Source organism: Sapajus apella, unplaced genomic scaffold, assembly GCF_009761245.1.
Source record: "Sapajus apella isolate SASKATOON/1434 unplaced genomic scaffold, GSC_monkey_1.0 scaffold41, whole genome shotgun sequence".
Classification (NCBI taxonomy): Eukaryota; Metazoa; Chordata; class Mammalia; order Primates; family Cebidae; genus Sapajus; species Sapajus apella.
In genome coordinates, this window is record NW_022436981.1 from 10,049,629 (window position 1) to 10,072,174 (window position 22,546).

General features: G+C 41.4%; 1 protein-coding gene across 3 annotated transcripts in view; it reads left to right on the plus strand.

Annotated features, from left to right (window-relative positions):
• PAQR8 (progestin and adipoQ receptor family member 8) overlaps positions 1-21,921 on the plus strand; it is a 42,250-nt gene extending 20,329 nt beyond the window's left edge. For 2 of the 3 annotated variants that reach the window (XM_032299678.1, XM_032299676.1), the window contains exon 2: positions 17,354-21,921. In XM_032299678.1, coding sequence (XP_032155569.1) covers positions 17,406-18,470 — 1,065 coding nt within the window. In that variant the 5' untranslated portion in view covers positions 17,354-17,405 and the 3' untranslated portion in view covers positions 18,471-21,921. Of the gene's footprint in view, positions 1-8,294; positions 8,308-17,353 lie in introns of those variants that run through there. The other variant, XM_032299679.1, reaches the window with a different exon arrangement.
• The last annotated feature ends 625 nt before the right edge of the window (positions 21,922-22,546 follow it).

Below are 22,546 nucleotides of genomic sequence, written 5' to 3' on the forward strand. Positions count from 1 at the left end.
TGATTAAAAATAATACTGATAATAGGGATATGATGACTGAGATTTCAGGGAAGGGGGAGGGAAGTGAGACAAATTTCACTCTTGATTTCAAGGCTTGATGCCTGGGAGATTGGTTACATCAATAACAACTATGTATATCATGAGAAATTTGGTTTTAAACACAATGTTTAAGGTGCTGATGGGGACATCTACACATATGTAGTGAGGTCATGGTTGAGGTTAAAAGGAATGCATAATGGTTTCATAATGTATTATGGCTTTCTATAGCAGTACACAGTACCTGGTGAGGGAAAAAATGAAAGGTATAATCAAGGTGGGGCCAGGGGGGCAGACCTAGCAAAGGTGTGATGGGTGGAGGGTGATGAGTGCTGGCTGGGACAGAGTGAAATGTCTAGCACTGGGTTGGGTTTATGTTGGGATGGCAGTGAGTCTAAATGCAATGGGTGCACTAAGAGAAGAAGGGTTGGAGGACTGGAGGTTATGAGACACCCAGAAAGTATCTTTAGCAGGTGTGATGAAGTATTACAGGTAGAGATTAGGAGTGTTGTAATCAAGGAGGAGGGATTTCAAACCTGAAATCGTGGAGCTAAAATAATTCTAAGTTAGAAAAAAAATACGATTCTGAAATTCATATGGAAACAAAGTGCCTAAATAGGAAAAGCAATCCTAAGCAAAAGGAACAAAGCCAGAGGCATCACATTACCCAGCTTCAAAATACTACAAGGCTATAGTAAACAAAAGGCCTCAGTAGCATGGTACTGGTACAAAAAAAGACACACAGACCAATGGAATAGAGAACCTAGAAATAAAGCTGCACACCTACAACCAACTGATGTTTGATAAAATTGACAAAAATAAACAGTAGGGGAAAGGATACCCTATTCAATAAATGGTGCTGGGAAAATTGGCTAACACTATGCGGAAGAATGAAACTGGTCTCCTGCCTATCACCATTTACAAAAATTAACTCAAAATGGATTAAAGCCTTAAATATATAATATGGTTTGCCTGTGTCCCCACCCAAAGCTCATCTTGAATTGTAGCTCCTATAATGCTCATGTGTTGTGGGAGGGACCTGGTGGGAGATAATTGAATCATGGGGGGCTTTCTCTCATAGTATTCTCATGGTAGTGAGTAAGTCTCACAAGATCTGATGGTTTTATTAGGAAAAAACCCTTTCATTTGGTTCTCATTCTCACTCTGCTTGCTGCCATGTAAGGCATCCCTTTGCTGTCTTCTGCCATGATTGTGAGGCCTCCCTAGCCATGTGGAACTGTGAGTCAATTAAACCTCTTTATAAATTACTTAGTCTCAAGTATGTCTTTGTCAGTAGCGTGAAAACGAACTGATACAATTTAAGACCTTAAACTATAAACACCCTTCAAGAAAATCTAGGACATACCCTTCCGGACATTGGCCTTGGGGAAGAATTTTTAACTAAGTCCTCAAAAGCAACTGCAACAAAAACAAAAATTGATAAATGAGACCTAATTTAAACTAAAGAGCTTCTGCACAGCAAAAGAAAACTATTGGCCGAGCATCATGCCTTATGCCTGGAATTCTAGCACTTTAGGAGCCAAGGTGGGTAGACTGCCTGAGCCCAGGAGTTTGAGGCAACATGTTGAAACCCCCTCTCTACAAAAAAATACAAAAAACTAGCTGGGCATGTGACATGCACTGGTAGTCAAAGCTACTCAAGAGGCTGAAGTGGGAGGATCACCTGGGTCCGGAGAGGTTGAGGTTGCAGTGAGCCATGATCATAGCACTGCACTTCAGTCTAGGTAACAGAGTGAGACCCTGTGTCTAAGAAAATGAAAAAGAAACTTTCAACAGAGGAAACAGACAACCTACAGAATGGGAGAAAATATTCATACATTATGCAAAGGTCTAATATCCAGCATCTATAAGGAACTTTAAATTGAGAAGCAAAAAAAAAAAAAGCTCAATTAAAAAGTGGGCAAAGGAGGAAATGAGCAGACACTTCTCAAAAGAAGACGCAGAAGTGGCCAACAACATAAGAAAAAATGCTCAACATCACTAATGGTTAAGAGAAATGCAAATCAAAACCACAATGAGATACCAGTCAGTATGGCTATTATTTAAAAGTCAAAAAATAAGAGGTGTTGGTGATGCTGTGGAGAGAAGGGAAAGCTTATACACTGTTGGTGGGAATGTAAATTAATTCAGCCACTGTAGAAAGCAGTTTGGAGATTTCTCAAAGAATCAAACACAACTACCGTTTGACCTAGCATCCCCATTACTGGGTATGTACTCAAAGGAAGACAAATTGTTCTACCAAAAAGACACAGGTACTCATATGTTCATCACAGCACTATTCACAATAGCAAAGATCAACCTAGGAATCAACCTTGGTGCTCATCAACAGTGAATTGGATAAAGAAAATGTGGTACTTATACACCATGGAATACTATGCAGCTATAAAACAGATTTGCAGCAACATGGATGCAGCTGGAGGCCATTATCTTAAGTGAATTAATGCAGAAACATACCACATGTTTTCTCTTGTAAGTAAGAGCTAAACATTGGGTATACACAGACATAGAGATGGGAAAAACAGACATGGGACTACAAAGGAGAAGGAGGGACCAGGGTAAGGTTGAAAAACTACCTGTTGGGTACTGTGCTCATTACCTGGATCATGGACTCAGTTGTATCCCAAACCTCAGTGTCATGCAATATAACCTTGTAACCTGCACATACACCTCCTGAATCGAAAATAAAAGGTGAAATTTTTTTGAAAAATGAAGTAATTGAGTGAAAAATAATCACAACTTTCATAGATACTACAGGTTAGGCAGGTAGGTTATTGTAATATAATGGAGATGAAAGCTATAGCTGTGTGATAGTTTACAATTACTGATCTGAACTGAATAGACTGACTTTTCAAATGAAGCTCCTCTGCGGAATAACTAATGATTTTTAACCAGATCTGCTACTGATGATGGATTACTACTTCTAATTACAGAAGAGGCGACACTGGGACATGGAGCAGGGTCTTCAGGGGTGCCCTTAGGAAAGAGTCCTGATGGGATGCCTTGGGAGAGGAGGCTCTGGATAGTGCTCCTGAGTCACTACAGTGAGCCAGGGTTCCTAGTCCATCACCAGCTCAGAGATGGACAGGCACTGTCTTCTCATTTAATACTTTCTTTTCATTCACAGCTGATGGACATTCTTCTACAAAGACACAGTCAGTTGGCTGGACTTTTGGGACACAGGGGTCAGAATTATTGGAGTCTGCCCATACATTATTGCTGATTTGGTTTAGGGCTTTGAATAGGTCACTTAAATTCACTACCTCAGTTATTCTCACAATCAGGTAACACAAGCTAAAATCTTTGAAAAAATGCTTTGACTAACTTCCTTATGCAACCCAATTAATTTCACAGTTTAATATAAAGGAAGACACTGGTACAGCCAGTTATAGCATAATTCTAAGAGGATGCTATAGACTGAAGTGTCTCCCCAAATTAATATGCTGAAATACCCCCAATGTAAGGATATTAGGAGGTGGCGCCTTTAGGAGGTAATCACCTAGATCAAGGATCCCCCAACCCCCAGCACTCATCTGTGGCCTGTTAGGAACTGAGCAGCACAGCAGAAGGTGATCAACGGGTGAGCAAGCAAAGCTTCATCAGTATTTACCACTGCTCCACTTTGAGGAGCTCATTTCCTTTGCCTGAGCTCTGCCTCCTCTCAGATCAGCAGCAGCATTAGATTTTCATAGGGGTACCAACCCTATTGTGAACTGCACATGCAAGGGATCTAGGTTGTGCTTTCCTTATGAGAATCTAAAGTCTGATGATCTGTTACTGTGTGCCATCACCCCAGATGGGACTGTCTAGTTGCAGTAAAACAAGTTGAGGGCTCCCACTGATTCTACAATATGGTGAGTTGTATAATTATTTTTATTATATATTATAATGTAAAAATAATAGAAATAGGCTGGATCCAGTGGCTTATGCCTGTAATCCCAGCACTTTGGGAGGCCAAGGTGGGCAGATCACTTGAGGTCAGGAGTGTGAGACCAGCCTGGCCAACATGGGGAAACCCCATCTCTACTAAAAATACAAAAATTAGCTGGTCATGAGGGTGCACGCCTGTAATCCCAGCTACTTGGGAGGCTGAGACATGAGAATGGCTTGAGCCTGGGAGGCAGAGGTTGCAGTGAGCCGACATGGCATCACTGCACTCTAACCTGGGCAAAAGAGTGAGACCATGTCTCAGAAGAAAAGAAAAAGAAATAAAATGAACAGTAAATGTAATGGGCTTGAATCATCCTGAAACCATACCCCTCAACCCTCCCAGACACTGTACATGGAAAAATGATCTTCCATGAGGCTGGTCCCTGGTACCAAAAAGATTGGGGACTGCTGACCTAGATGAAGGGATTACTGCTCTTATAAAAGAAACTCAGAACTTGCTTACCTCTTACGCCATATGAGGACATAGCAAGAAGACAGTCATGTTTGAACCAGAAGCAGGCCTCACTGGACACCGAATCTGCTGGTGCCTTGATCTTGGACTTTTGCAGCCTCTAGAAACTGTGAAAAATAGATTTCTTTTGTGTATAAGCCACCTAGGCTATGATATTTCCTTACCACCCTAAATGGACAGAGACAGAGGGTTTAATAAGACATGATGAATTCTACTTTAGGCTGTCGCTAAACTTCACGGGTAGGGGTTATATCTGAGCCTGAATATGAGAGAGAAGTGGGTTTTGCCAGGCACAGCAGGCTACAATAACATTCCCGATGTCAAGTGTGTGGCTTGTTCAGGCAGTCAGGACAGTCTGTTCTTTTTCTATGCAACAAGAATAAAAAACGAGTTCTCCCAACAGTACTCCAATGTTATTTTACATCATGTTTCTCTGCCTGGCACCTCCTTTTCTTCAATCTTTGCTTAGGCATTCTTGGTCACAAAAGTGACAGTGGTAGAAAGTGATAGACCAAAAACAAGCTGATGGTTAAAATTCAGCCAGCAATTTAAATATTGGTGTGGATACCTAGCAAGTGGATGAATCACACACATAAACAAGATCCCACTCAAATGGTGTTTTCTTTTGAAAACCCACATTTTCATTATCTTAGATCTCACTGGTTTTTACCATTAGAAGCAGGGAAAGGATAGTCATTTCACTTTGTTTTTGAACAATGATCTATTGACACATTCTGGGGCATCTTTCCTCTGATTGTTTGCTGATAGACATAAAGCATAGGTAAGCCCATGTTCCTGTCTCCAGAGGCTTGCAATTCAATAAACAGACGAGAGAAGGCTCTCTACACACACAGTAGTGAAGTAATGGGCAAGTCCGATGTTCTACTTACCAAAATGTGTGGAATAGGTAGGTAAGTGTTAGGGGCACGAGAGGAATCAAGGTGGCCTGGAAAAGGCTTTGTAGTCATTTGGAATTGAACTAAGGCCTTGGGGATATCTAAGGAGAAATGGAGAACAAAGTGACTTGCTTGACTATAGCAAATAAAAATGCCGGGTCCTAGAACCACCAGGAGAGTGTACTGTTGTTACTACAGAAGAGTTAATGTTTAATTGCTAGGGAACACAGCTTTCTTTATATGGTGCTCCCAACCCAAGCTCGGTTTGTTATCAGATTTTTCTGCTATGGAAAGGACATTTCCAAGACAGATTTCCTGCCAGTGGAAATGAGCAGCTCTCTTCATGTTCATCCAGGCTGGCCCAGGTCCCAGCTGGTTTGCAGATTAGTAATTTTATTAATATGGTATGCTGACTATTGGAGCTCACAGAATAATCCAAGTATGCATGTATTCCTTTAAAATGCTAAAGTGTTTCTTGTAGGGGGAGGGTCTTAATATTTTACCAACTTATGTTTTACTAATTTTTGCTTATTTACGTCAGATATTCCTATTTGTAGAGTAGTACTAACTTTTGCTTTCCAATTACAAAAGTAGTAAATGTTCATTGTTAAGTACTATAATGAAAGTATTTCCAGAAGAAAAGTAAAACTCCCATAATCCCCTCATGGTAATAGCCGTATTGTTTTGATTATATGTACTTCCATACTTCATCTGTACCATGTTTGTGTGTTTAAAAAAATAGGGCTGGGCGGGACACATACTTTAAATTTTAAATTTGTTTTTTCCTTTACATGTCTTTGACTTAGCTATTCAAGAAATATTTTTTAAGAATGTACATGTGCTAGTCTGTCACTTTTCTAAGTGCAGTGGAGACTACAGTGAAAAACCAATGGAGCAAACATATCATGTGTATTTTTGTATAACAAAAATGTAAATATGCTAGTTATTTTAATAAGTGCATAGTATTCTATTGTATAGATTTATCCTAATTTGCTCAATCAAATATTCCATTTTTGGATGTTGAGATTGTTAGGTTTTGTTAAATATAGGGGGGAAATATGCAATGACCATTGGTGACGCTGAATCGATGTTCAAATGATCTCTGCTAATAATAGGATTGCACTGGTAGCACCACTCTTTCAAATATGACTTTGTAAATAGTGACATGCTCCTTGGAAGGTGTGGCTATAAAGATCAGTATGAGCCCAGAGATCTCTCGCTTAATGAATGACTTTGGAGATCCCGAGGCATCTGAGACTGTTTCCAACTCCACCTCTGGTTCAAAGGCTGCTGAAAGCACAGTTCCAATCCTTATAAATGGACACCAAGTTGTCATTTTGACTGCTATTCCTTTGCAGCCGTTTATGGTGATGCAGTGATATGTGAAGTTGGGCCCCTGTGGATTCTGGAAGCATTTCTTCTGCCTTTGATAGGAGTTGTTGCTCTTTTGTTCTGTGTCCAGCAACCAGCAGGTCAATTTCCTGCCATCTGTGTGAGTCCCACACACAGTGACATGAGGTGATGTCACAGGATCTGTTTGTTGGTGATTTCAGCCTGCTGCTTGACATTCAGTACAAAGCAAAACACAGTCCAGGTGAATTACAGAATGTTACAGTATTAGAGCTTATATAGATTATAACCCCATCTTATGGGCAAGGGCACCAAGGCATAGAGAGGTTGAGTAATTTGCTTAAAAGTCACATAGTGGTAGAGCTAGAACTAAAAATTAGGACTTCTAATTTCTTGGCCAATGTTCTTTCCAGGGAATCAGCTATTCCAAGTTTGTGGTAAATTCACATAGCATCCTTGTAATAGGTCAGGAAATACTATTGCTTTTGGAGTGCTTCTATTTGGCATCCAGATAAAATGTCTTCAGTACCAAACAGTGCCAGTTTCCCAAATCTGGATCTTTTATTTAATTCCCCACTTTGTTAATTTGGGAGAGGCTTTTTAGGTAGCTTGCTATATGCATAGCAGATTTAGTGATCTCATTGTCATTGTGCTTTCCACCAGTAGGCTGATAAATGACCTCACGTTTATGACTGGCATGTCACACTGCACCAGTTCTGTAAAGCCAGCCACAACAAACCATGTGTCTTTAATATGAAAGAGGCCCATCATATTTATGATCATATTTATCTGGGCTAATAGACCTATTTGCATTATTTGATAGATTCCACTCAGATTTTGTGGAAGTCACATTTTATTCATTTAGGGAGTATTGGAATTTGATTTACAAGTAAACTCAGTGTCAGAGAACTGAGAAACTTTGCAGTACTGACTGTTTTTGTAAGGCCAACTGCAAGTTATCTTTGTTAATGGAACAAAGAAGTATTTCAGCAGCATATTTGGAGTTGTATATCAGAAAAAATATTGGGGTTTAGTCATAGAGTGCATTTTTTGAGGCATAGTGGTTAAGAACCCACACTTTAGAGTCAACTGCTTAATTACCTCCTGGATCTAACACATATTGTATAGCCTTGGACAAGTTACATAATCTTTCTGACTCTGTTTACTTATCTGTGAAATGGAAATGATAATAGTCCTGGTGTCAGGTATTTGTTGGGAAGTTTAAATAAGGTAATATTTTTAAAGCACGCAAAACACTGTCTGGGATGTGATAATCATGTAAGTGTTTGATAGTATTATTCTGACATTTTTTTTTTCTGTCTCTTTTTTTTTTTTTTTTTTTGAGAAGACAGGGTCTTGCTCTGTTGTCCAGGCTAGAGTGTAGTGGCATAACAATGGCTCACTGTAGCCTCAACCTCCTGGGCTCAAGCAATCCTCCCACTTTAGCATCTTGAGTGGCTGGGACTACAGGTGTGCGCCACCATGCCTGGCTAATTTTTAAATGTGTTGTAGAGGTAGAGTCTCGCTATGTTGCCAAGGCTGGTCTTGAACTCCTAGGCTCAAGCTATCCTCCCCCGACAGCCTCCCAAAGTGCTGGGATTACAGGTATGAGCCACTGTACCTGGTCGATTTGTACACTTTCATTCCATTCATTCATTCATTCATTCATTCATTCGATGATTTATTAGAATATCTATGTGCTAGGCACAATGCTAATGATAAAAATATCCTCACCCCTCACAGGATCTTGTAGTTTAGTGGTCAGAGTGACATAATGCAAACAATGTAGGCATACAGTAAGGAAAGTCCTATAATGAAGGACTAAAAGTGCAGCGGCAGTATAGGTGAAGGAGCACCTGAGGGGAAGGCTTCACAGGGAACATTTGAGATGGGACATGAAGGATGAGTAGGAGTTGGCCAGTGGACATCAGTGGTGTGGGCATTCCAGGCATACACAGAAGCACAAAGTGCTGAGAGGATGGCAGAATAACTGGAACACAAACTGGCAGAGTAGGTGATGCTCTAGGGACAGTTATAGAGACATACAGGTGCAGGAAGGCCTCCTCTATCCTACAGAGGTTCCTGTGAATAAGAACTCAAATTCAGACAGGGGCAATGCCACCTGGGAGCCCTCACTGAGAGGGAACCCAGCAGATGGAGGAGATGGCCAGGAGCAGTGAGTGCAGTGGGAATACCTGTTAGACACGGCTGTACCTGTTTCTCAGGTAATAGACGTGCCCAGGTACGGCTCTGCTTATCCATACAGTTCCTCTTTGAAAGTTAAATGGTCTCTTATGGGTACTTGACATATTTTTACTGTGTTTTCAGAGGATAACAATCACCAAAAACATGTCATTTCACTGTTTTATTTAAAGTTACTGAAAAGGAAATGCATTTTAGGTAGTTTCTATTACTCAGAACTAGGTAAACAAAACCAAACCTTAAGAATACAGATGATCCCCAGCTTAGTTTGGTGTGAAAGTGATACGCGTTCAGTAGAAACCATACTTCAAATTTGGGGTATTGATAATTTCCAAGGCTAGTTATAGGCGGTGAAATACTCTAGCAATTCCAGGCAGCAGCAGTAAGCTGCAGCTTGCAGTCAGTCATGTGATCTCAAAACAACCAATACTCTATAGTGTCCTTTGTTGTCAGACGACTTTGCCACCTATGGGCTAATGTATGTGTTCTGAGCACGTTTAAGGTAGGCTAGGCTAAGAGTGGTTAGGTTCAGTAGATGAGGTGCATTAAATGCATTTTCAACTTATGACGTTTTCAACTTAACAGTGGGATATGATGGGATATAACCCATCATAAGTCAAGGAACATCTGTATTTAACTTAGCTTTGTGATTTAAAAAGAACACCTAAATGCACAATTTTTGGCTAAAATGTCAAATAATTGCCATGAACTTGAGATTTTTACCCTGTCTATGCAGAAAAAAATTTGAAAGGCGCTCCTAATACAAAGCTTTAAGATTAGATCCTGACTGGGCATGGTAGCTCACACCTGTAATCCCAGCACTTTGAGAGGCTGAGATGGGTGGGTCACTTGAGGTCAGAAGTTCGAGACCAGCCTGATGAATATGCTGAAACCTCATCTCTACTAAAAATTCAAAAAATTAGCCAGGCATAGTGGCGTGTGCCTGTAGTCCCAGCTACTCAGGAGGCTGAGACAGGAGAATTGCTTGAACCCGGGAGGCAGAGATTGCAGTGAGCCAAGATCATGCCATTGCACTCCAGCCTGGGCGACAGAGGGAGACTCCATTTAGATCCCTACATAGTGCTTTCTGTGAAGGCATTGTTCAACATTTTATAACACTTTCTTATAAACGTTAAGTGAATTCACAGTACAGATACTCAGTAAATAGAACTTTAAATTCCAATTCCATTATAATCTGAATCTAATTTAAAATCCTTAAAGGAGTTAGGGGAGTTCAAATATCCAACTGCTGCAGGTGAGTCCAAATTAATGTCCCCCATGGGCACTTCAAACTGCACATCTTCAAACATATCTTTCAGCCCAGACTTGACCCATGGAGGCAGTATTATGATGATTCCCAGAAGTGTTACAAAAGAATTAGTATTCCTTTTTGATTTAAAAAAAATTGCATTAAAATCAATTATAAGATAGAGAATAAGTGTGTATAGATGTATTTTTACTAAGTTATCTTCTTCAGTGGGCTCTTTATTTGAAATATTACCAGGACTTTAATGTGCATGCTTTGCCTCTTCAAAGTACTATTCCATTACTGACCAATTTTATTGTTATTTATTGTTTTCTTCCTGAAAAGTGGATAGACAGGAAATCACCTCCTCCCACCCACCCTTTTTTATGAGGACAGTGACACTGAGTAATTGATTATCTTAGACATAGCCAAACACCTGAGTAGAGCAAATACTAAGTCAGACTTCCTGACTCCCAATCCATTATTTCTTTTTTCTTCACCTTTGCAGAAGAGAAGGAAATTGGTGCCATGAGCCTGGACCTAAAGAACTCTTCATTCAGTAAATAATTATAAGGTGTCTTCTATATGCCAGATATTACTTTCAACCTGGGGACTTCTGTACCTAACAGCTCTTGCCTTTAAAGGAGCTTGTGGCTAATGGGAAAGTAAGTGGACTAAACCAATGAACCCAGCTCCATGAATGAAGCAAACTGGGAGAGGCAAGGCCAGAGTATAATGAGAGCTGGAGAAAGCCCTAAGCCAGTCTGGGAGTTAAGAAAGGCCTCCTGGTAGAATGTTGAAAATGAGCCAGAGTTGCTGGGCTAGAGGGTACTGAGTTTGCCTGCATGGGAGATAAGAGTATGAAGAACTCCCAATATTAAGATCTGGGCCAACAAAATGGACTTAGAGGTGTGGGCTCTGGGAGAGGAGGCTGGAATAGGAAGGTCAACAGAGAAAGGATCTGTTTGCATAATTAGGGCTTAGAATTTGTATTGTAAACAAACAATGGTGAGCTATTGAAGAATTTTGAGGAAGGAATGGTGATCAGATTTCCATTGTTTATTTTTTTTACTTATTTTTATTTTTTATAAAGACGGGGTTTCACCATGTTGGTCAGGGCAGTCTTGAACTCCCGACCTCAGGTGATCTGCCTGCCTTGGCCTCCAAAGTGCTTGGATTACAGATGTGAGCCACTGCGCCTGGCCCAGATTTCCATTTTTAAACTGTTGCCCTGAAGTGATTTGGAGAATGAAGTGAGGGCTGGGGATGTGAGGCCAGGAAGCCTTGTTGATGAAGAAAGGTCAGTTATGAGACTGCTATTGTCATCATTAACATAAGTTGTGGAGGCTTAAATTAAGGGAGAACAGTAGAAGTGGAAAGGACAAATGGATTCCAGAAATGTTGAGATAAAATCAGCAAACCTGGATGCTAATTAGATGTAGGGGAGGAGTCAAGTCTGGGTTGAAAGAAATATCTAAAGAGTTTGAAGTACCCATGGGGGACATTGTTTTGGACACATCTAGAGCGGTTAAATATTTGAATTCAAACCTCAGGAAAGACCTGGCTGGAGGCAAATTTGGAAATCAGTGGATACAGGTGCCAGCCAAAGCTAAGGGCCTGGGAGAAGTACCTGTCTGAGAGGCACTGTGGATGATGAAAAGGTGGCAGATACCACATTTGACAGGGATGGTGGGAGAAGAAAGCCAAGGTGGGGCCAGAGAGGGTAGTGTCATTGTCACTTAAGAGAGGAGGGATTGGTTAGCATTGGGAATCCTTGCAGATAAGCACTGAAACAGGGTAATAGCTTCAGGGGAGAGAAATGACTCCCATTTCCTCTGTAACATCAAACCTAAACTTTCACTAAATTCATTGCACCTAACTCATTTCCTCATTATTCCCCAAGAGCCCCTCTGCTCACAGACCCACCAGGAAGTCATATTATTCCTAGGCTCTTATTTTGCCTCTTTGCTAAAATGCCCCAGTTCTCACTTGTCTGAGTCTATCCAGCCTTTTAGGGCTAACACAAGCCCATTTCCCCCAGTGGCTGCCCCAGCATGCTCCAAGTGTGTTTTGCTCTATATCTATTTGTATTTCGCTCTACTTTACACTTGATTGTGTGCCATCTGGTGGTGTTGGCTGTTGATTCATGAAGTTTGACTCTTCTAAGCTTCTTGAGGTAAAGGATCTTATTTTATTCTTCTGTGGCCTTTGTAGCCTGGAATAGTGTTGAGCAGATAATCCTTACTCTGAAAAAGATTTCTGGTTGATTAAAATCAAAAGACTTGAGATTATCTAGTTCATAAAAATTCTTGAGGAAGATTTAAATTTCAGCTGTCCAGGAGTTGGAGTGAACCCTGTGCAAAGGAGATTGTTCTAAGGTAGAATCTTGGTCAGCTCATAGTCACATCAGGTTGGGTAGTAGGGCATGGGAACAGAGGCCAGAAGTAAGGGAGGGGCTCTTACACGGTGCAGCCACCTAGGAAGGCTGGGAGGATTCAACATCATGATGACAATATGTGGTTTCCGCCAAAATTGACTGACTTACAGCTGGTCCTTTGAATCGTGGAAGCATTGCCCATTCCTGCTTGGTGAAAGTGAGATCTAAGAGGGAGGGGGGTAGACCCCACTTGACAGTGGCTTCAGAAGTTAATTATGATAAAGGAATTATAACTCATTACCATTTTTGCTGTGTTAGCTGCTCTCAGAGGGAGAATTTCATGGCAGGGGAAGAGGTGGTTGCTAAGGAAATGACAGAGGAAAAAGAAAAAAACAACCCAAACTCTCTTTCTGACCACAAGTTTAGAATTTTTCATGACCTTGCACTACCAAAGGGAAATTTAGGTCCTTTTTTGTTTGTTTTGGAGACGAAGTCTTGCTTTGTTGCCCAGTCTGAAGTGTAGTGGCACAATCTCTGTTCACTACAACTCCTCCTCCTGGGTTCAAGTGATTCTCCTGCCTCAGCCACCCGAGTAGCTGGAATTACAGGCGCTGGCCACCATGCCCAACTAATTTTTGTATTTTTAGTAGAGATGAGGTTTCACCATGTTGATCAGGCTGGTCTTGAACCCCTGACCTCAAGCACTCTACCCGCCTTAGCCTCCCAAAGTGCTGGGATTACAAGTGTGAGCCACTGCACCTGGCCGGGAAATTTAAGTACTTTTTTACCCACAGATAGAGGACTCAGATCTTTGCAACACTCTCATTCCTGGGAGATAGAAGGTATCATATTCTGAGTTAGAGGCCATGGTGGTTGTTTCCCTGGACTCTCTGGTTCTTTTGTGGGTATTGGGTTACACACTCCAGGGAGTGGAATTATTAAGGAGACCATGAGTTCTCTGTGGCTGCATTTAAAAGATCTAATTTGTAAGAGAAATGATGATTCTGCCAATTTCTTTCCCCTTCTGCACCTTTTCTTGTGAAGTTAAAATTAATATCCTTTTGGATTTGTACCTTCTGCTTCTTAGTTCTGTAAATCCCTTCCTATTTTCTATGACAGTGAAGTAAAAATAATTTCCTAAAAAGACCTTATCAACATAAAGTCATGAGGGAGGTTGGTGCTATGAGGACTGGAAGGAACTGTCAGAGCTCTGTAGTCATGGTCTTCTGCAGACCAAAAATAAGGCAGTATCATGTTCTGTCCTTTCTTCCTCAGAACAGACAGATGCCAGTTAGTTCCCAGGTCTGAACTGTGCTCTCTTCCAATCACAAAACTACTAAAACCCAACATTTTAGTCTTTAGAAATTCAGTTGAGTTGTCAGTTTATAAGAGCCTGCTATGTGATGGATATACTATTTTAAGAATATGAAGTTAAGTAGGAATTGTGTGGTTATATATTGTTGAACTCTTGATGCAGGAATCGTCTGATTGGTTTGGGTTCCCAAAGATGAGAGAAATAGCCTTGATTTTAGACAGCTTGCAGACGAGGCTAGTGGGAGCATCTTTGGGGATTCCTTCTTCTATAGATTTATATCCCCATTGACTCGCTTTGATTTCTCCCAGACATAAAATCAGACTGGTAATTTCATCTGGTTTCCTCTCTACTTCACAAGAGGTAATAGAAGACTGTATCTAAAAAATAGAGCACTTTAATTCCCCGGAACGCCAACAAGCCTAGCACCCCCAGACAGCATGTTGTTAACAGCAACAGGACAACTTGAGAAGTTATCCCATGTCCCAGGCTCATTCCTGTAGTTCGTCCACCAACGTCAGTTGGAGAAACCTCCATCTAGAACTTAATTTTCAGGCACTTGGATCCCTCTGCTGGCTGATAGCAGAAGCACCACTTAGCTTTTTCTTTTCTTTTTGTTTTTAAATGAATTCAGGTATTCTAATTAGCATTTTCTTTCTCTCTCCCACACTCCCTCTTTCTGTGTTTCTCTTTCTGGCTGACTCTGTAATCCGTGATACATTTCTCTTGTGTCTTTAATTCCTATATTGAGCACGAGTGCATAGCCCATTCCTGGTAGAAGACTACTGTTTGATGGGTGCTGGCTAAATGAATGCCTCAATACAGGGTTATAGGGACTGTCATAGAAATAGGTTCAAGGTACGGAGGGGACATTAGGCCCTCCACTGATGAACGATTCCTGCATCTCATACCAGTGATGATCATAATAATGGCAAGTAGTTAATGCAGAGTTGGAATCAAGCACTTTGTTAAACACTTTACAGGCATTACATAGTTCTTGTTCAGGCCTGTAAGACAGTTTTTCTGTCACTAACTCTATTCCACAGATGACAAAGCTCAGGCTGGATTCATGCAGCTTGTTGATGGTGGAGCTCAGGATGTGAGCTCAGGTCTCTTTGGCACCAATGTCAGAACTGCCAACTACAGTGACCTTCTCAGAAGCTCCAGGCTTTCCAAGCCCCTATCTTGGCAGAAGTTCTTTGACCTTGCTCTCTGCCTAGAAGTCTCTTTCACTTTTATCTTCTCTCAGGAATTCTGATTCTTCCTTCACGATTCAGTTCAGGGTCACTTTGAGAGGGCTACCCCCATCCGCTCCCTGTTTTGGTTGTTTGCCGAGACCCCCGTGAACCAGTGCTTATCTCTAATGGAGCACTTAATGCACATTTTTGTGTTGATTCCCCTACATGTCTGTCTCCCCTGTAAACTCTGACCTCTTTGAAGGCAGGAAGTGCATCTTACCAGTCTTTGTATCCTTAATACCTAGTACCTAGCACAGTGCCCAGCTCATAGCAATAAAAACAATAGCAATACTTCACATTTACTAAGCACCTATCTTGGGCTGGGTAGAGTGCTAAGCACTTCATTTTTTAGAGTCTCTCATTTAACTATCACACAATCCATAAAATATATAGAATTATGAAGAAAACTGAGGCTGAGAGAATTCTATAACTTGCCCAAGGTCACCCTAGTAAGTGGCAAAACTGGAGCTTGACTCCAGGTCTCCCTAAACTTCTTTACATTTTATTAATTTTCAGACCCTACACTTTTCACCTGATTAGGTATTTTTTCTCTTTCAATATTGATTGAGCCATATGAGTAGGAATTTCATCTTCTTCACTAAAATTAGTAAGCACCCTGAACAGTACTTTCTGTATGTGCTCCAGCTGAGGGTCTTTGAAGGAAGGGTTCCATTTAGATAGATTGAACTTTTCTGAAGAAAAAAGCTTGGGAAACATAACTATATAGGGTAACCAAAAATGATCAAAATCTGTTTCTTTACTTAGCAACTTCACATAAAATTTTGCAGCAGTTTATGAAATGTTTTATAAAATAATTGCTGTGTTCATCTGTCACTGAGAAATACAAGTTAAGCATTTCTGAAGCCTGAAATTCACCGAGTACAGTTTTAATTACCCAAGAGAGGCAAATCCAAAACTACTTGCTTTCCAGAGCATAATTAAAAAAAAAAAAAAAGCAAAAAACAACAACAAAAAAAAACAGTCTTTGCAGTTAGATTTTATGTTAAATTTAGACCACATGTTAATTTTAACTGTTAGGATATCCTAGAATATGCATTGTTCTTTACCAACCTAACTGATGAGTCAATTTGCCTGTCTTAAATCTGTGTCTTACTCAGTTGCTAACCTTATATTTTCAAAGTACCAGTGAAACTAGTGGATAGTTTAAGATTAGGTGGATGCTAAAGAAATACAGTCTATCATTAGTTATATCAATATTTGTAATTCTTATATTTCAGTATCTATGATATTGCATGCCATTAAATCCTGCTTAATTATTACATCTTAATAACATTGAGAAAACCCCATATCGTTTAAAGGTTACCTTACTTACAGATATAATTAAATCTTGATAATCATTAAGGCATCAATATCATTAAATTAGGGTAGCTAACATTTCCATTTTACACGATGTGGCTTTGCCTCACACTGAGTGCGGTAAACATAGAATATTGGGACAAGCCAGGCACGGTGGCTTATGCCTGTAATTCCAGCACTTTTGGAGGCTGAGGCGGGTGGATCATTTGAGGTTAGGAGTTCGTGACCAGCCTGGCCAACATGGTGAAACCCCATCTCTACTAAAAATACAAAAAGTTAGCTGGGTTTGGTGGTGCATGCCTGTAATACCAGCTACTTGGGAGGCTGAGGCAGAAGTGCTTGAACCCAGGAGACCGAAGTTGCAGTGAACCAAGATCGCGCCACTGCATTCCAGCTGGCCAACAAGTCAAACTGTTTAAAAAAAAAAAATCTTGAACCAAGATCCCTTATAGACAGTAAGGGATCTTGGTTCAACTCCATTATTCGACAGATGAAGAAAAGGAGGCTCAAAGAAGCTGTCTGCAGCTCCTTGCTTCCCCTACTACACTAGAAATACATGTTCCATTAAAATAACCACAGATCGTAGCCGGCCTGGTGGCTCACGCCTGTCATCTTAGCACTTGGGGAGGCTGAGGAGTGGGGGAGGAATGCTTGAGCCCAGGTGTTTGGGCCCAGCTTGCTATACATAGAGACATCCCTCTCTCTACAACAAAAGCAACAACAAAAAATTATCCGGGCATGTTGGCGTGCACCTGTGGTTCTAGCTACTCTGGAGGATCACTTGAGCTCAGGAATTAGAGGTTGCAATGGGTTGTGATCGCGCCACTGCACTCTAGCCTGGGCGACAGAGTGAGACCCCATCTCAAAAAAAAGAAAAGAAAATAGCCATAGTTTTCCTTGTCCGCCTTAGCTTCATTCGTGTCTCACTGCAGCTTTGCCAATATTCCTCTTTTCTGCAGGTTACATCCCCTGTCCTGAGTGCCCGGCTCGGAGTGCGGGCGAGCTGCGACCATGACGACCGCCATCTTGGAGCGCCTGAGTACCCTGTCGGTCAGCGGACCGCAGCTGCGCCGCCTGCCCAAGATCCTGGAGGATGGGCTTCCCAAGATGCCTTGCACTGTCCCGGAAACAGACGTGCCCCAGCTCTTCCGGGAGCCTTACATCCGCACCGGCTACCGTCCCACAGGGCACGAGTGGCGCTACTATTTCTTCAGCCTTTTTCAGAAACACAATGAGGTGGTCAACGTCTGGACCCATTTACTGGCAGCCCTGGCCGTTCTCTTGCGATTCTGGGCCTTTGCCGAGGCTGAGGCCTTGCCATGGGCGTCTGCCCACTCCCTGCCACTGCTCCTCTTTATCTTGTCGTCAATCACTTACCTCACCTGCAGCCTTCTGGCGCACCTTCTGCAGTCCAAGTCAGAGCTCTCCCACTACACCTTCTACTTTGTGGACTATGTTGGCGTGAGCGTTTACCAATATGGCAGTGCTTTGGCTCATTTCTTTTATAGCTCTGACCAGGCCTGGTATGAGCGGTTCTGGCTTTTCTTCTTGCCAGCAGCTGCCTTCTGCGGCTGGTTATCCTGTGCTGGCTGTTGCTATGCCAAATATCGTTACCGGAGGCCTTACCCAGTCATGAGGAAGATCTGTCAAGTGGTGCCGGCAGGGCTGGCCTTCATCCTAGACATCAGCCCTGTGGCACACCGTGTGGCACTCTGCCATCTGGCTGGCTGCCAGGAGCAGGCAGCCTGGTATCACACCCTCCAGATCCTCTTCTTCCTGGTCAGTGCTTATTTTTTCTCCTGCCCGGTGCCTGAAAAGTACTTCCCGGGTTCCTGTGACATCGTGGGCCATGGGCATCAGATCTTCCATGCCTTTTTGTCCATCTGCACGCTCTCCCAGCTGGAGGCCATCCTCCTGGACTACCAGGGGCGGCAGGAGATCTTCCTGCAGCGCCACGGACCCCTGTCTGTCTACATGGCCTGCCTTTCCTTCTTCTTCTTGGCGGCCTGCAGTGCTGCCACTGCAGCCCTTCTGAGGCACAAAGTCAAGGCCAGACTGACCAAGAAAGATTCCTGAGGGTAGCACGTGGGGCAAGGTGTGGAGGCAACCCCTCATAATTTGGAGAAAACTTGATACAATAGAAGTTGATTTTTAAAGGATTGGCTTTTAAATTAATACATATATCCAAGGATATGTTATAGCTGCAGTGTTTGAAAGCCAAAGGATTTCAGAGTTTTGTTGTTAATAAAATGAATACTCCTTTTCCTTTTGGATCATAGCCTTGCAAGGCACAGGAAGGGAAGGGATCTTGGCTAAGATTCATGAGACATTGAATTAAGGAGAATCATCTTCATGCCTGAAAATTTAGCAAAATTTTGATTGTGGCCTCCAGGGGCAATTCCTAGAGCAGAAAGGATAATAAAATTGGACTGGAAAGTAAGTAGGTGGCTGGTCCTCACCCTGTTGGAATGGATATCCTACTATGCTGGTCTTTGGTAATGGAATAAATTGACCCAACGACCAAATTTCATTCAGATTTCAAATTGTCCAGGGTGGAAAAGTTTTCAAGATGACATAGTGAATTACTCAGTTCCTCTGATTTCTGGTCCTTCCTTTCTCAGCAGCTATAATACTAACCCTTTTCTCAGGATAACTGTCTACCTGGCAGTTTTCTTTGAAGTGTTGCTCACTCCCATCCCTACCTTGCATGGTAATATAAAGGACTAGGAAGCAGTCATACTTCCAGGAAATGCTTGGATTTATGTGGACATTCAGGAAGCTTATTCTCATGTAATAGTAATGTAAACAGTACTAGAAATTACAGTGCCAAGAGTCACCAGGAGGCCCAGCCAATAAGCGTAGATACTGTATGGTGTCATGGGACCCTTCTGTTTTATACCAGTGGACTACAGGATTACTTGAGAGCTATCAGGGCTGCCTTACAGACTAAGGTATCGGGATTGCACCAGGGAATATTCTGCAGATTTGACCAGCATGTTTTAAAAGCTCTTGGTAGGATCAGTTGGTTCTAAGGGTCCCTCTAGGGACCTCATTATTTCAAGAGGAATCCACGGTCCGGCCTCCTACATAGATGGTGCCGCATGAAGAACCCACATAACTAACCCAGTTCAGGGTTCTCAGGCAGGCAGTTCTGCCTCAGCTTAGAGCAGAACTCTTAAAATACTCAAGTACTGGGATAGGCAAGCATGTGTGCTTACTGTGGATTGGTCCCTGAAGGTTTCTTTGGGTGAGAACATGGTTTGTTTGGAGCATTGCTGCCCACAAGCTTCTATGGGATAGGTGGTGCTTGGGATTGATGTATTCTGGCCATGCAGCCCTCCCTGAGGATTTACTCCTGCACTAATCCAGTGAAGGAGGCTGTGTCAAAAGAAGGGCTCAGAAGGCTTCTTTTCACAGGCAATGATTCCTATCAGTATAAGGTCCCTTATTTACTAAAAAGGGACGTGATTTAACTCCAGTTTGATGAACTTCCTCTGAGTTTATTTTGTTGTCCTCAAATCTTTTGTTTTCTTCCTTTCTCTGAGATTTGTGGGTTTGGTGCCTTATAAATGGAGATGTGTGAATACTTAGTATATGCCCATGTAGAATTTTCTGTTTTGGGTTATTGGAATTAGAAAAAATATACATTGCTCTTCAACTAGTGAATGAAAGAAACTTCAGAAAGCTAGAATTGCTTATCAACCAAAAGACTCTCTCAACCTGTGTTTTGGCCACATACAAAAATGATATTCAGCTGAAGCTTTCCAGTAATCTTTATAGCAAGAAAGCATGTGTCTTGTCAGCTACATTGTTTTCTTAGATTTCTCCTGTTAATCCTCAAATATCTGAACTTCTGTGCTACCCACGTGTCTTATACAAGTTTCTAGTGTCTAGGCCAAATTCATGACAAAATTAGCAAAACTGAACTGAGTTGAACTGAACAAGAGGATGGGGAAATTGTGCAAATATGTTGGAAGTAGATTTAAATAGGGACTAGAAAGTGTTTGGAGTTTTCATTATTATGGATTCAAAGACTGTATTATCTTGAAAGTTGGAAGAAGGGAGGGAAGAGAGCAGAAGGGAAGAAGGTATAAGTCAAGCTCTTGAATATAACTGGTGGTATTGTGGGCAGAGATCTTTAGGTCAAATCTGGCTATTTTTACAGAGAAAACCGGAGGTAGAGTAGTGATCTTCAGATGCGTGCACAGACCAGTGCCAATCTGAACGTTAATGACCTGTGACATGATGAGCACAGGAAGAGGCATCAAGATATTGCCATACAATTTTAATTTATAAAAGTATTGGTCCCTTAAGTGGTTGGAAATTTTTTTTTTTTTAAATCTCTTTCTGAGACAGGGTCTTACTCTGTCACCCAGGCTGCAGTGCTCTGGTGTGTTTATGGCTGACTGCAGCCTCGACCTCCTCAGCTCAAGCATTCCTCCCACCTGAGCCTCCTGAGTAGCTGGTACTACAGGAGCATGCCACCACACCTGGCTAATTTTTGCATTTTTTGTAGAGACAGGGTTTTGCCGTGTTGCTTAGGCTGGTCTTGAACTCCTGAGCTCAAGTGATCCGCCCACCTCAGCCTCCCAAAGTGTTGGGACTACAGGTATTAGCCATCACGCCCGGCCTAGAAACAGTTTTTTAATAGGAGATATTTGAGAGGCATTGAGATAGGAGACTCTATGACATGCCCTCAGAACACCAGAATCTTATTAGAAATAAACATAGGAAATGCAGATATTTTTAACTACTCAGACTTTTGAGGAATTACTCCTTTTAAAACATTTTTGTTTAAGTTAGCGTATCAGTAAGACACACACCTAGTTTAAAAGGAATAATTAACAATTTTATAAAGGAGATGGCTGTCTTATATCACTGTAGCCCCTCCAATAGTTCATATCTACTGAAAATCCTGCTAGTTAACTCTCTCTCTTTAGACTTTCAACCTATGAAAATGTAAATACCTTTGAAAAAAACTAAACTATCAGTCATTTATATCTTCTCATGAATGAAATGCATTATAGGGAGAGGCGATTGGCAGGACACAGAAAATTAGGGACACATTTGCCTGCTTCTCTCTTGCCTGATTCTTCCTGACCTGTATTTACTGATGAGCTAATAATACTTGTAGGACTCTAGGGGTTCATTTCCCATTTCAGCTGAAAGTACTTCATTCAATAACAATATTCTCAAGAGTCTTCTGCTGGAAGCTTGAAAGAAATAGGACTTTACATTCATAGAATGAAGGTATTTATTCCTTCCTCTGCTGCCTACTTGTTCACAAAAAGTACCTTTATGCTTGAAAACAGGTTCTTTGGTTCCTGCACTGTAGTTTCAAATGGTTCCTCCAGATGGCATTCATGTCTTACTCAGAAAGGGCACAGCCATTGTCCCCAGGGTTTCTGCCTACTAATTCTATTGGTCTTGTGTTTGCTTGATTGCTTGGCAAAGAAAAAATGGAGCTATTTTCTGTCTATATAAATCTACTTATGTGAATAACCATTAAAGTGATTTTGTATATGCATTGTTGTAGTGTCAGCAGTTTAAAGAACACAGCTACCTTGTTTCTTTCACAAGGTCTTGACAAGGACTACCTTGGAGAGGCCCCCTCTAAAAGGTTTTATTTATAACATTGCCAGGAAAAGTAGGTCAGGACACTTTACATCCATCGAGAAGCAGGAAAGTATAAAAGCTTTTAAAAAAATCTCTATACCCAGACCCCCATACACATATATACACATACACATCCTACTAGCTACTTGTGAGTAGAACAAATTGTTTCCCCACAAAAAGCTATGAAGTTGATTTCTCTGAAGATTTCAATATAATTAAATAAATACTCCTAGTTCACAGATAATAGTGTAAAAGATTTCAAAATATTTATTGGCTACAATTTTTTAAATGTAAAAATTATGAATTATACTATATTATGAATTCAACTATTGCAGGCATTACAATGTACATGTTGTGAAATGTGGCATCTATCAACCAACTAATTTTGTAGCCTTCACAGATTGAAATAGCTGTGTAAGAGGTGATTCTCTAGGCTACTGCAGCTTCAGCCTGCGGTACTATCACAATCACTAAGAAAACAACATTTCTATGGCTAGAGGCTCCACTGATCCAATTATGGTTGTCACTCTCGCCCA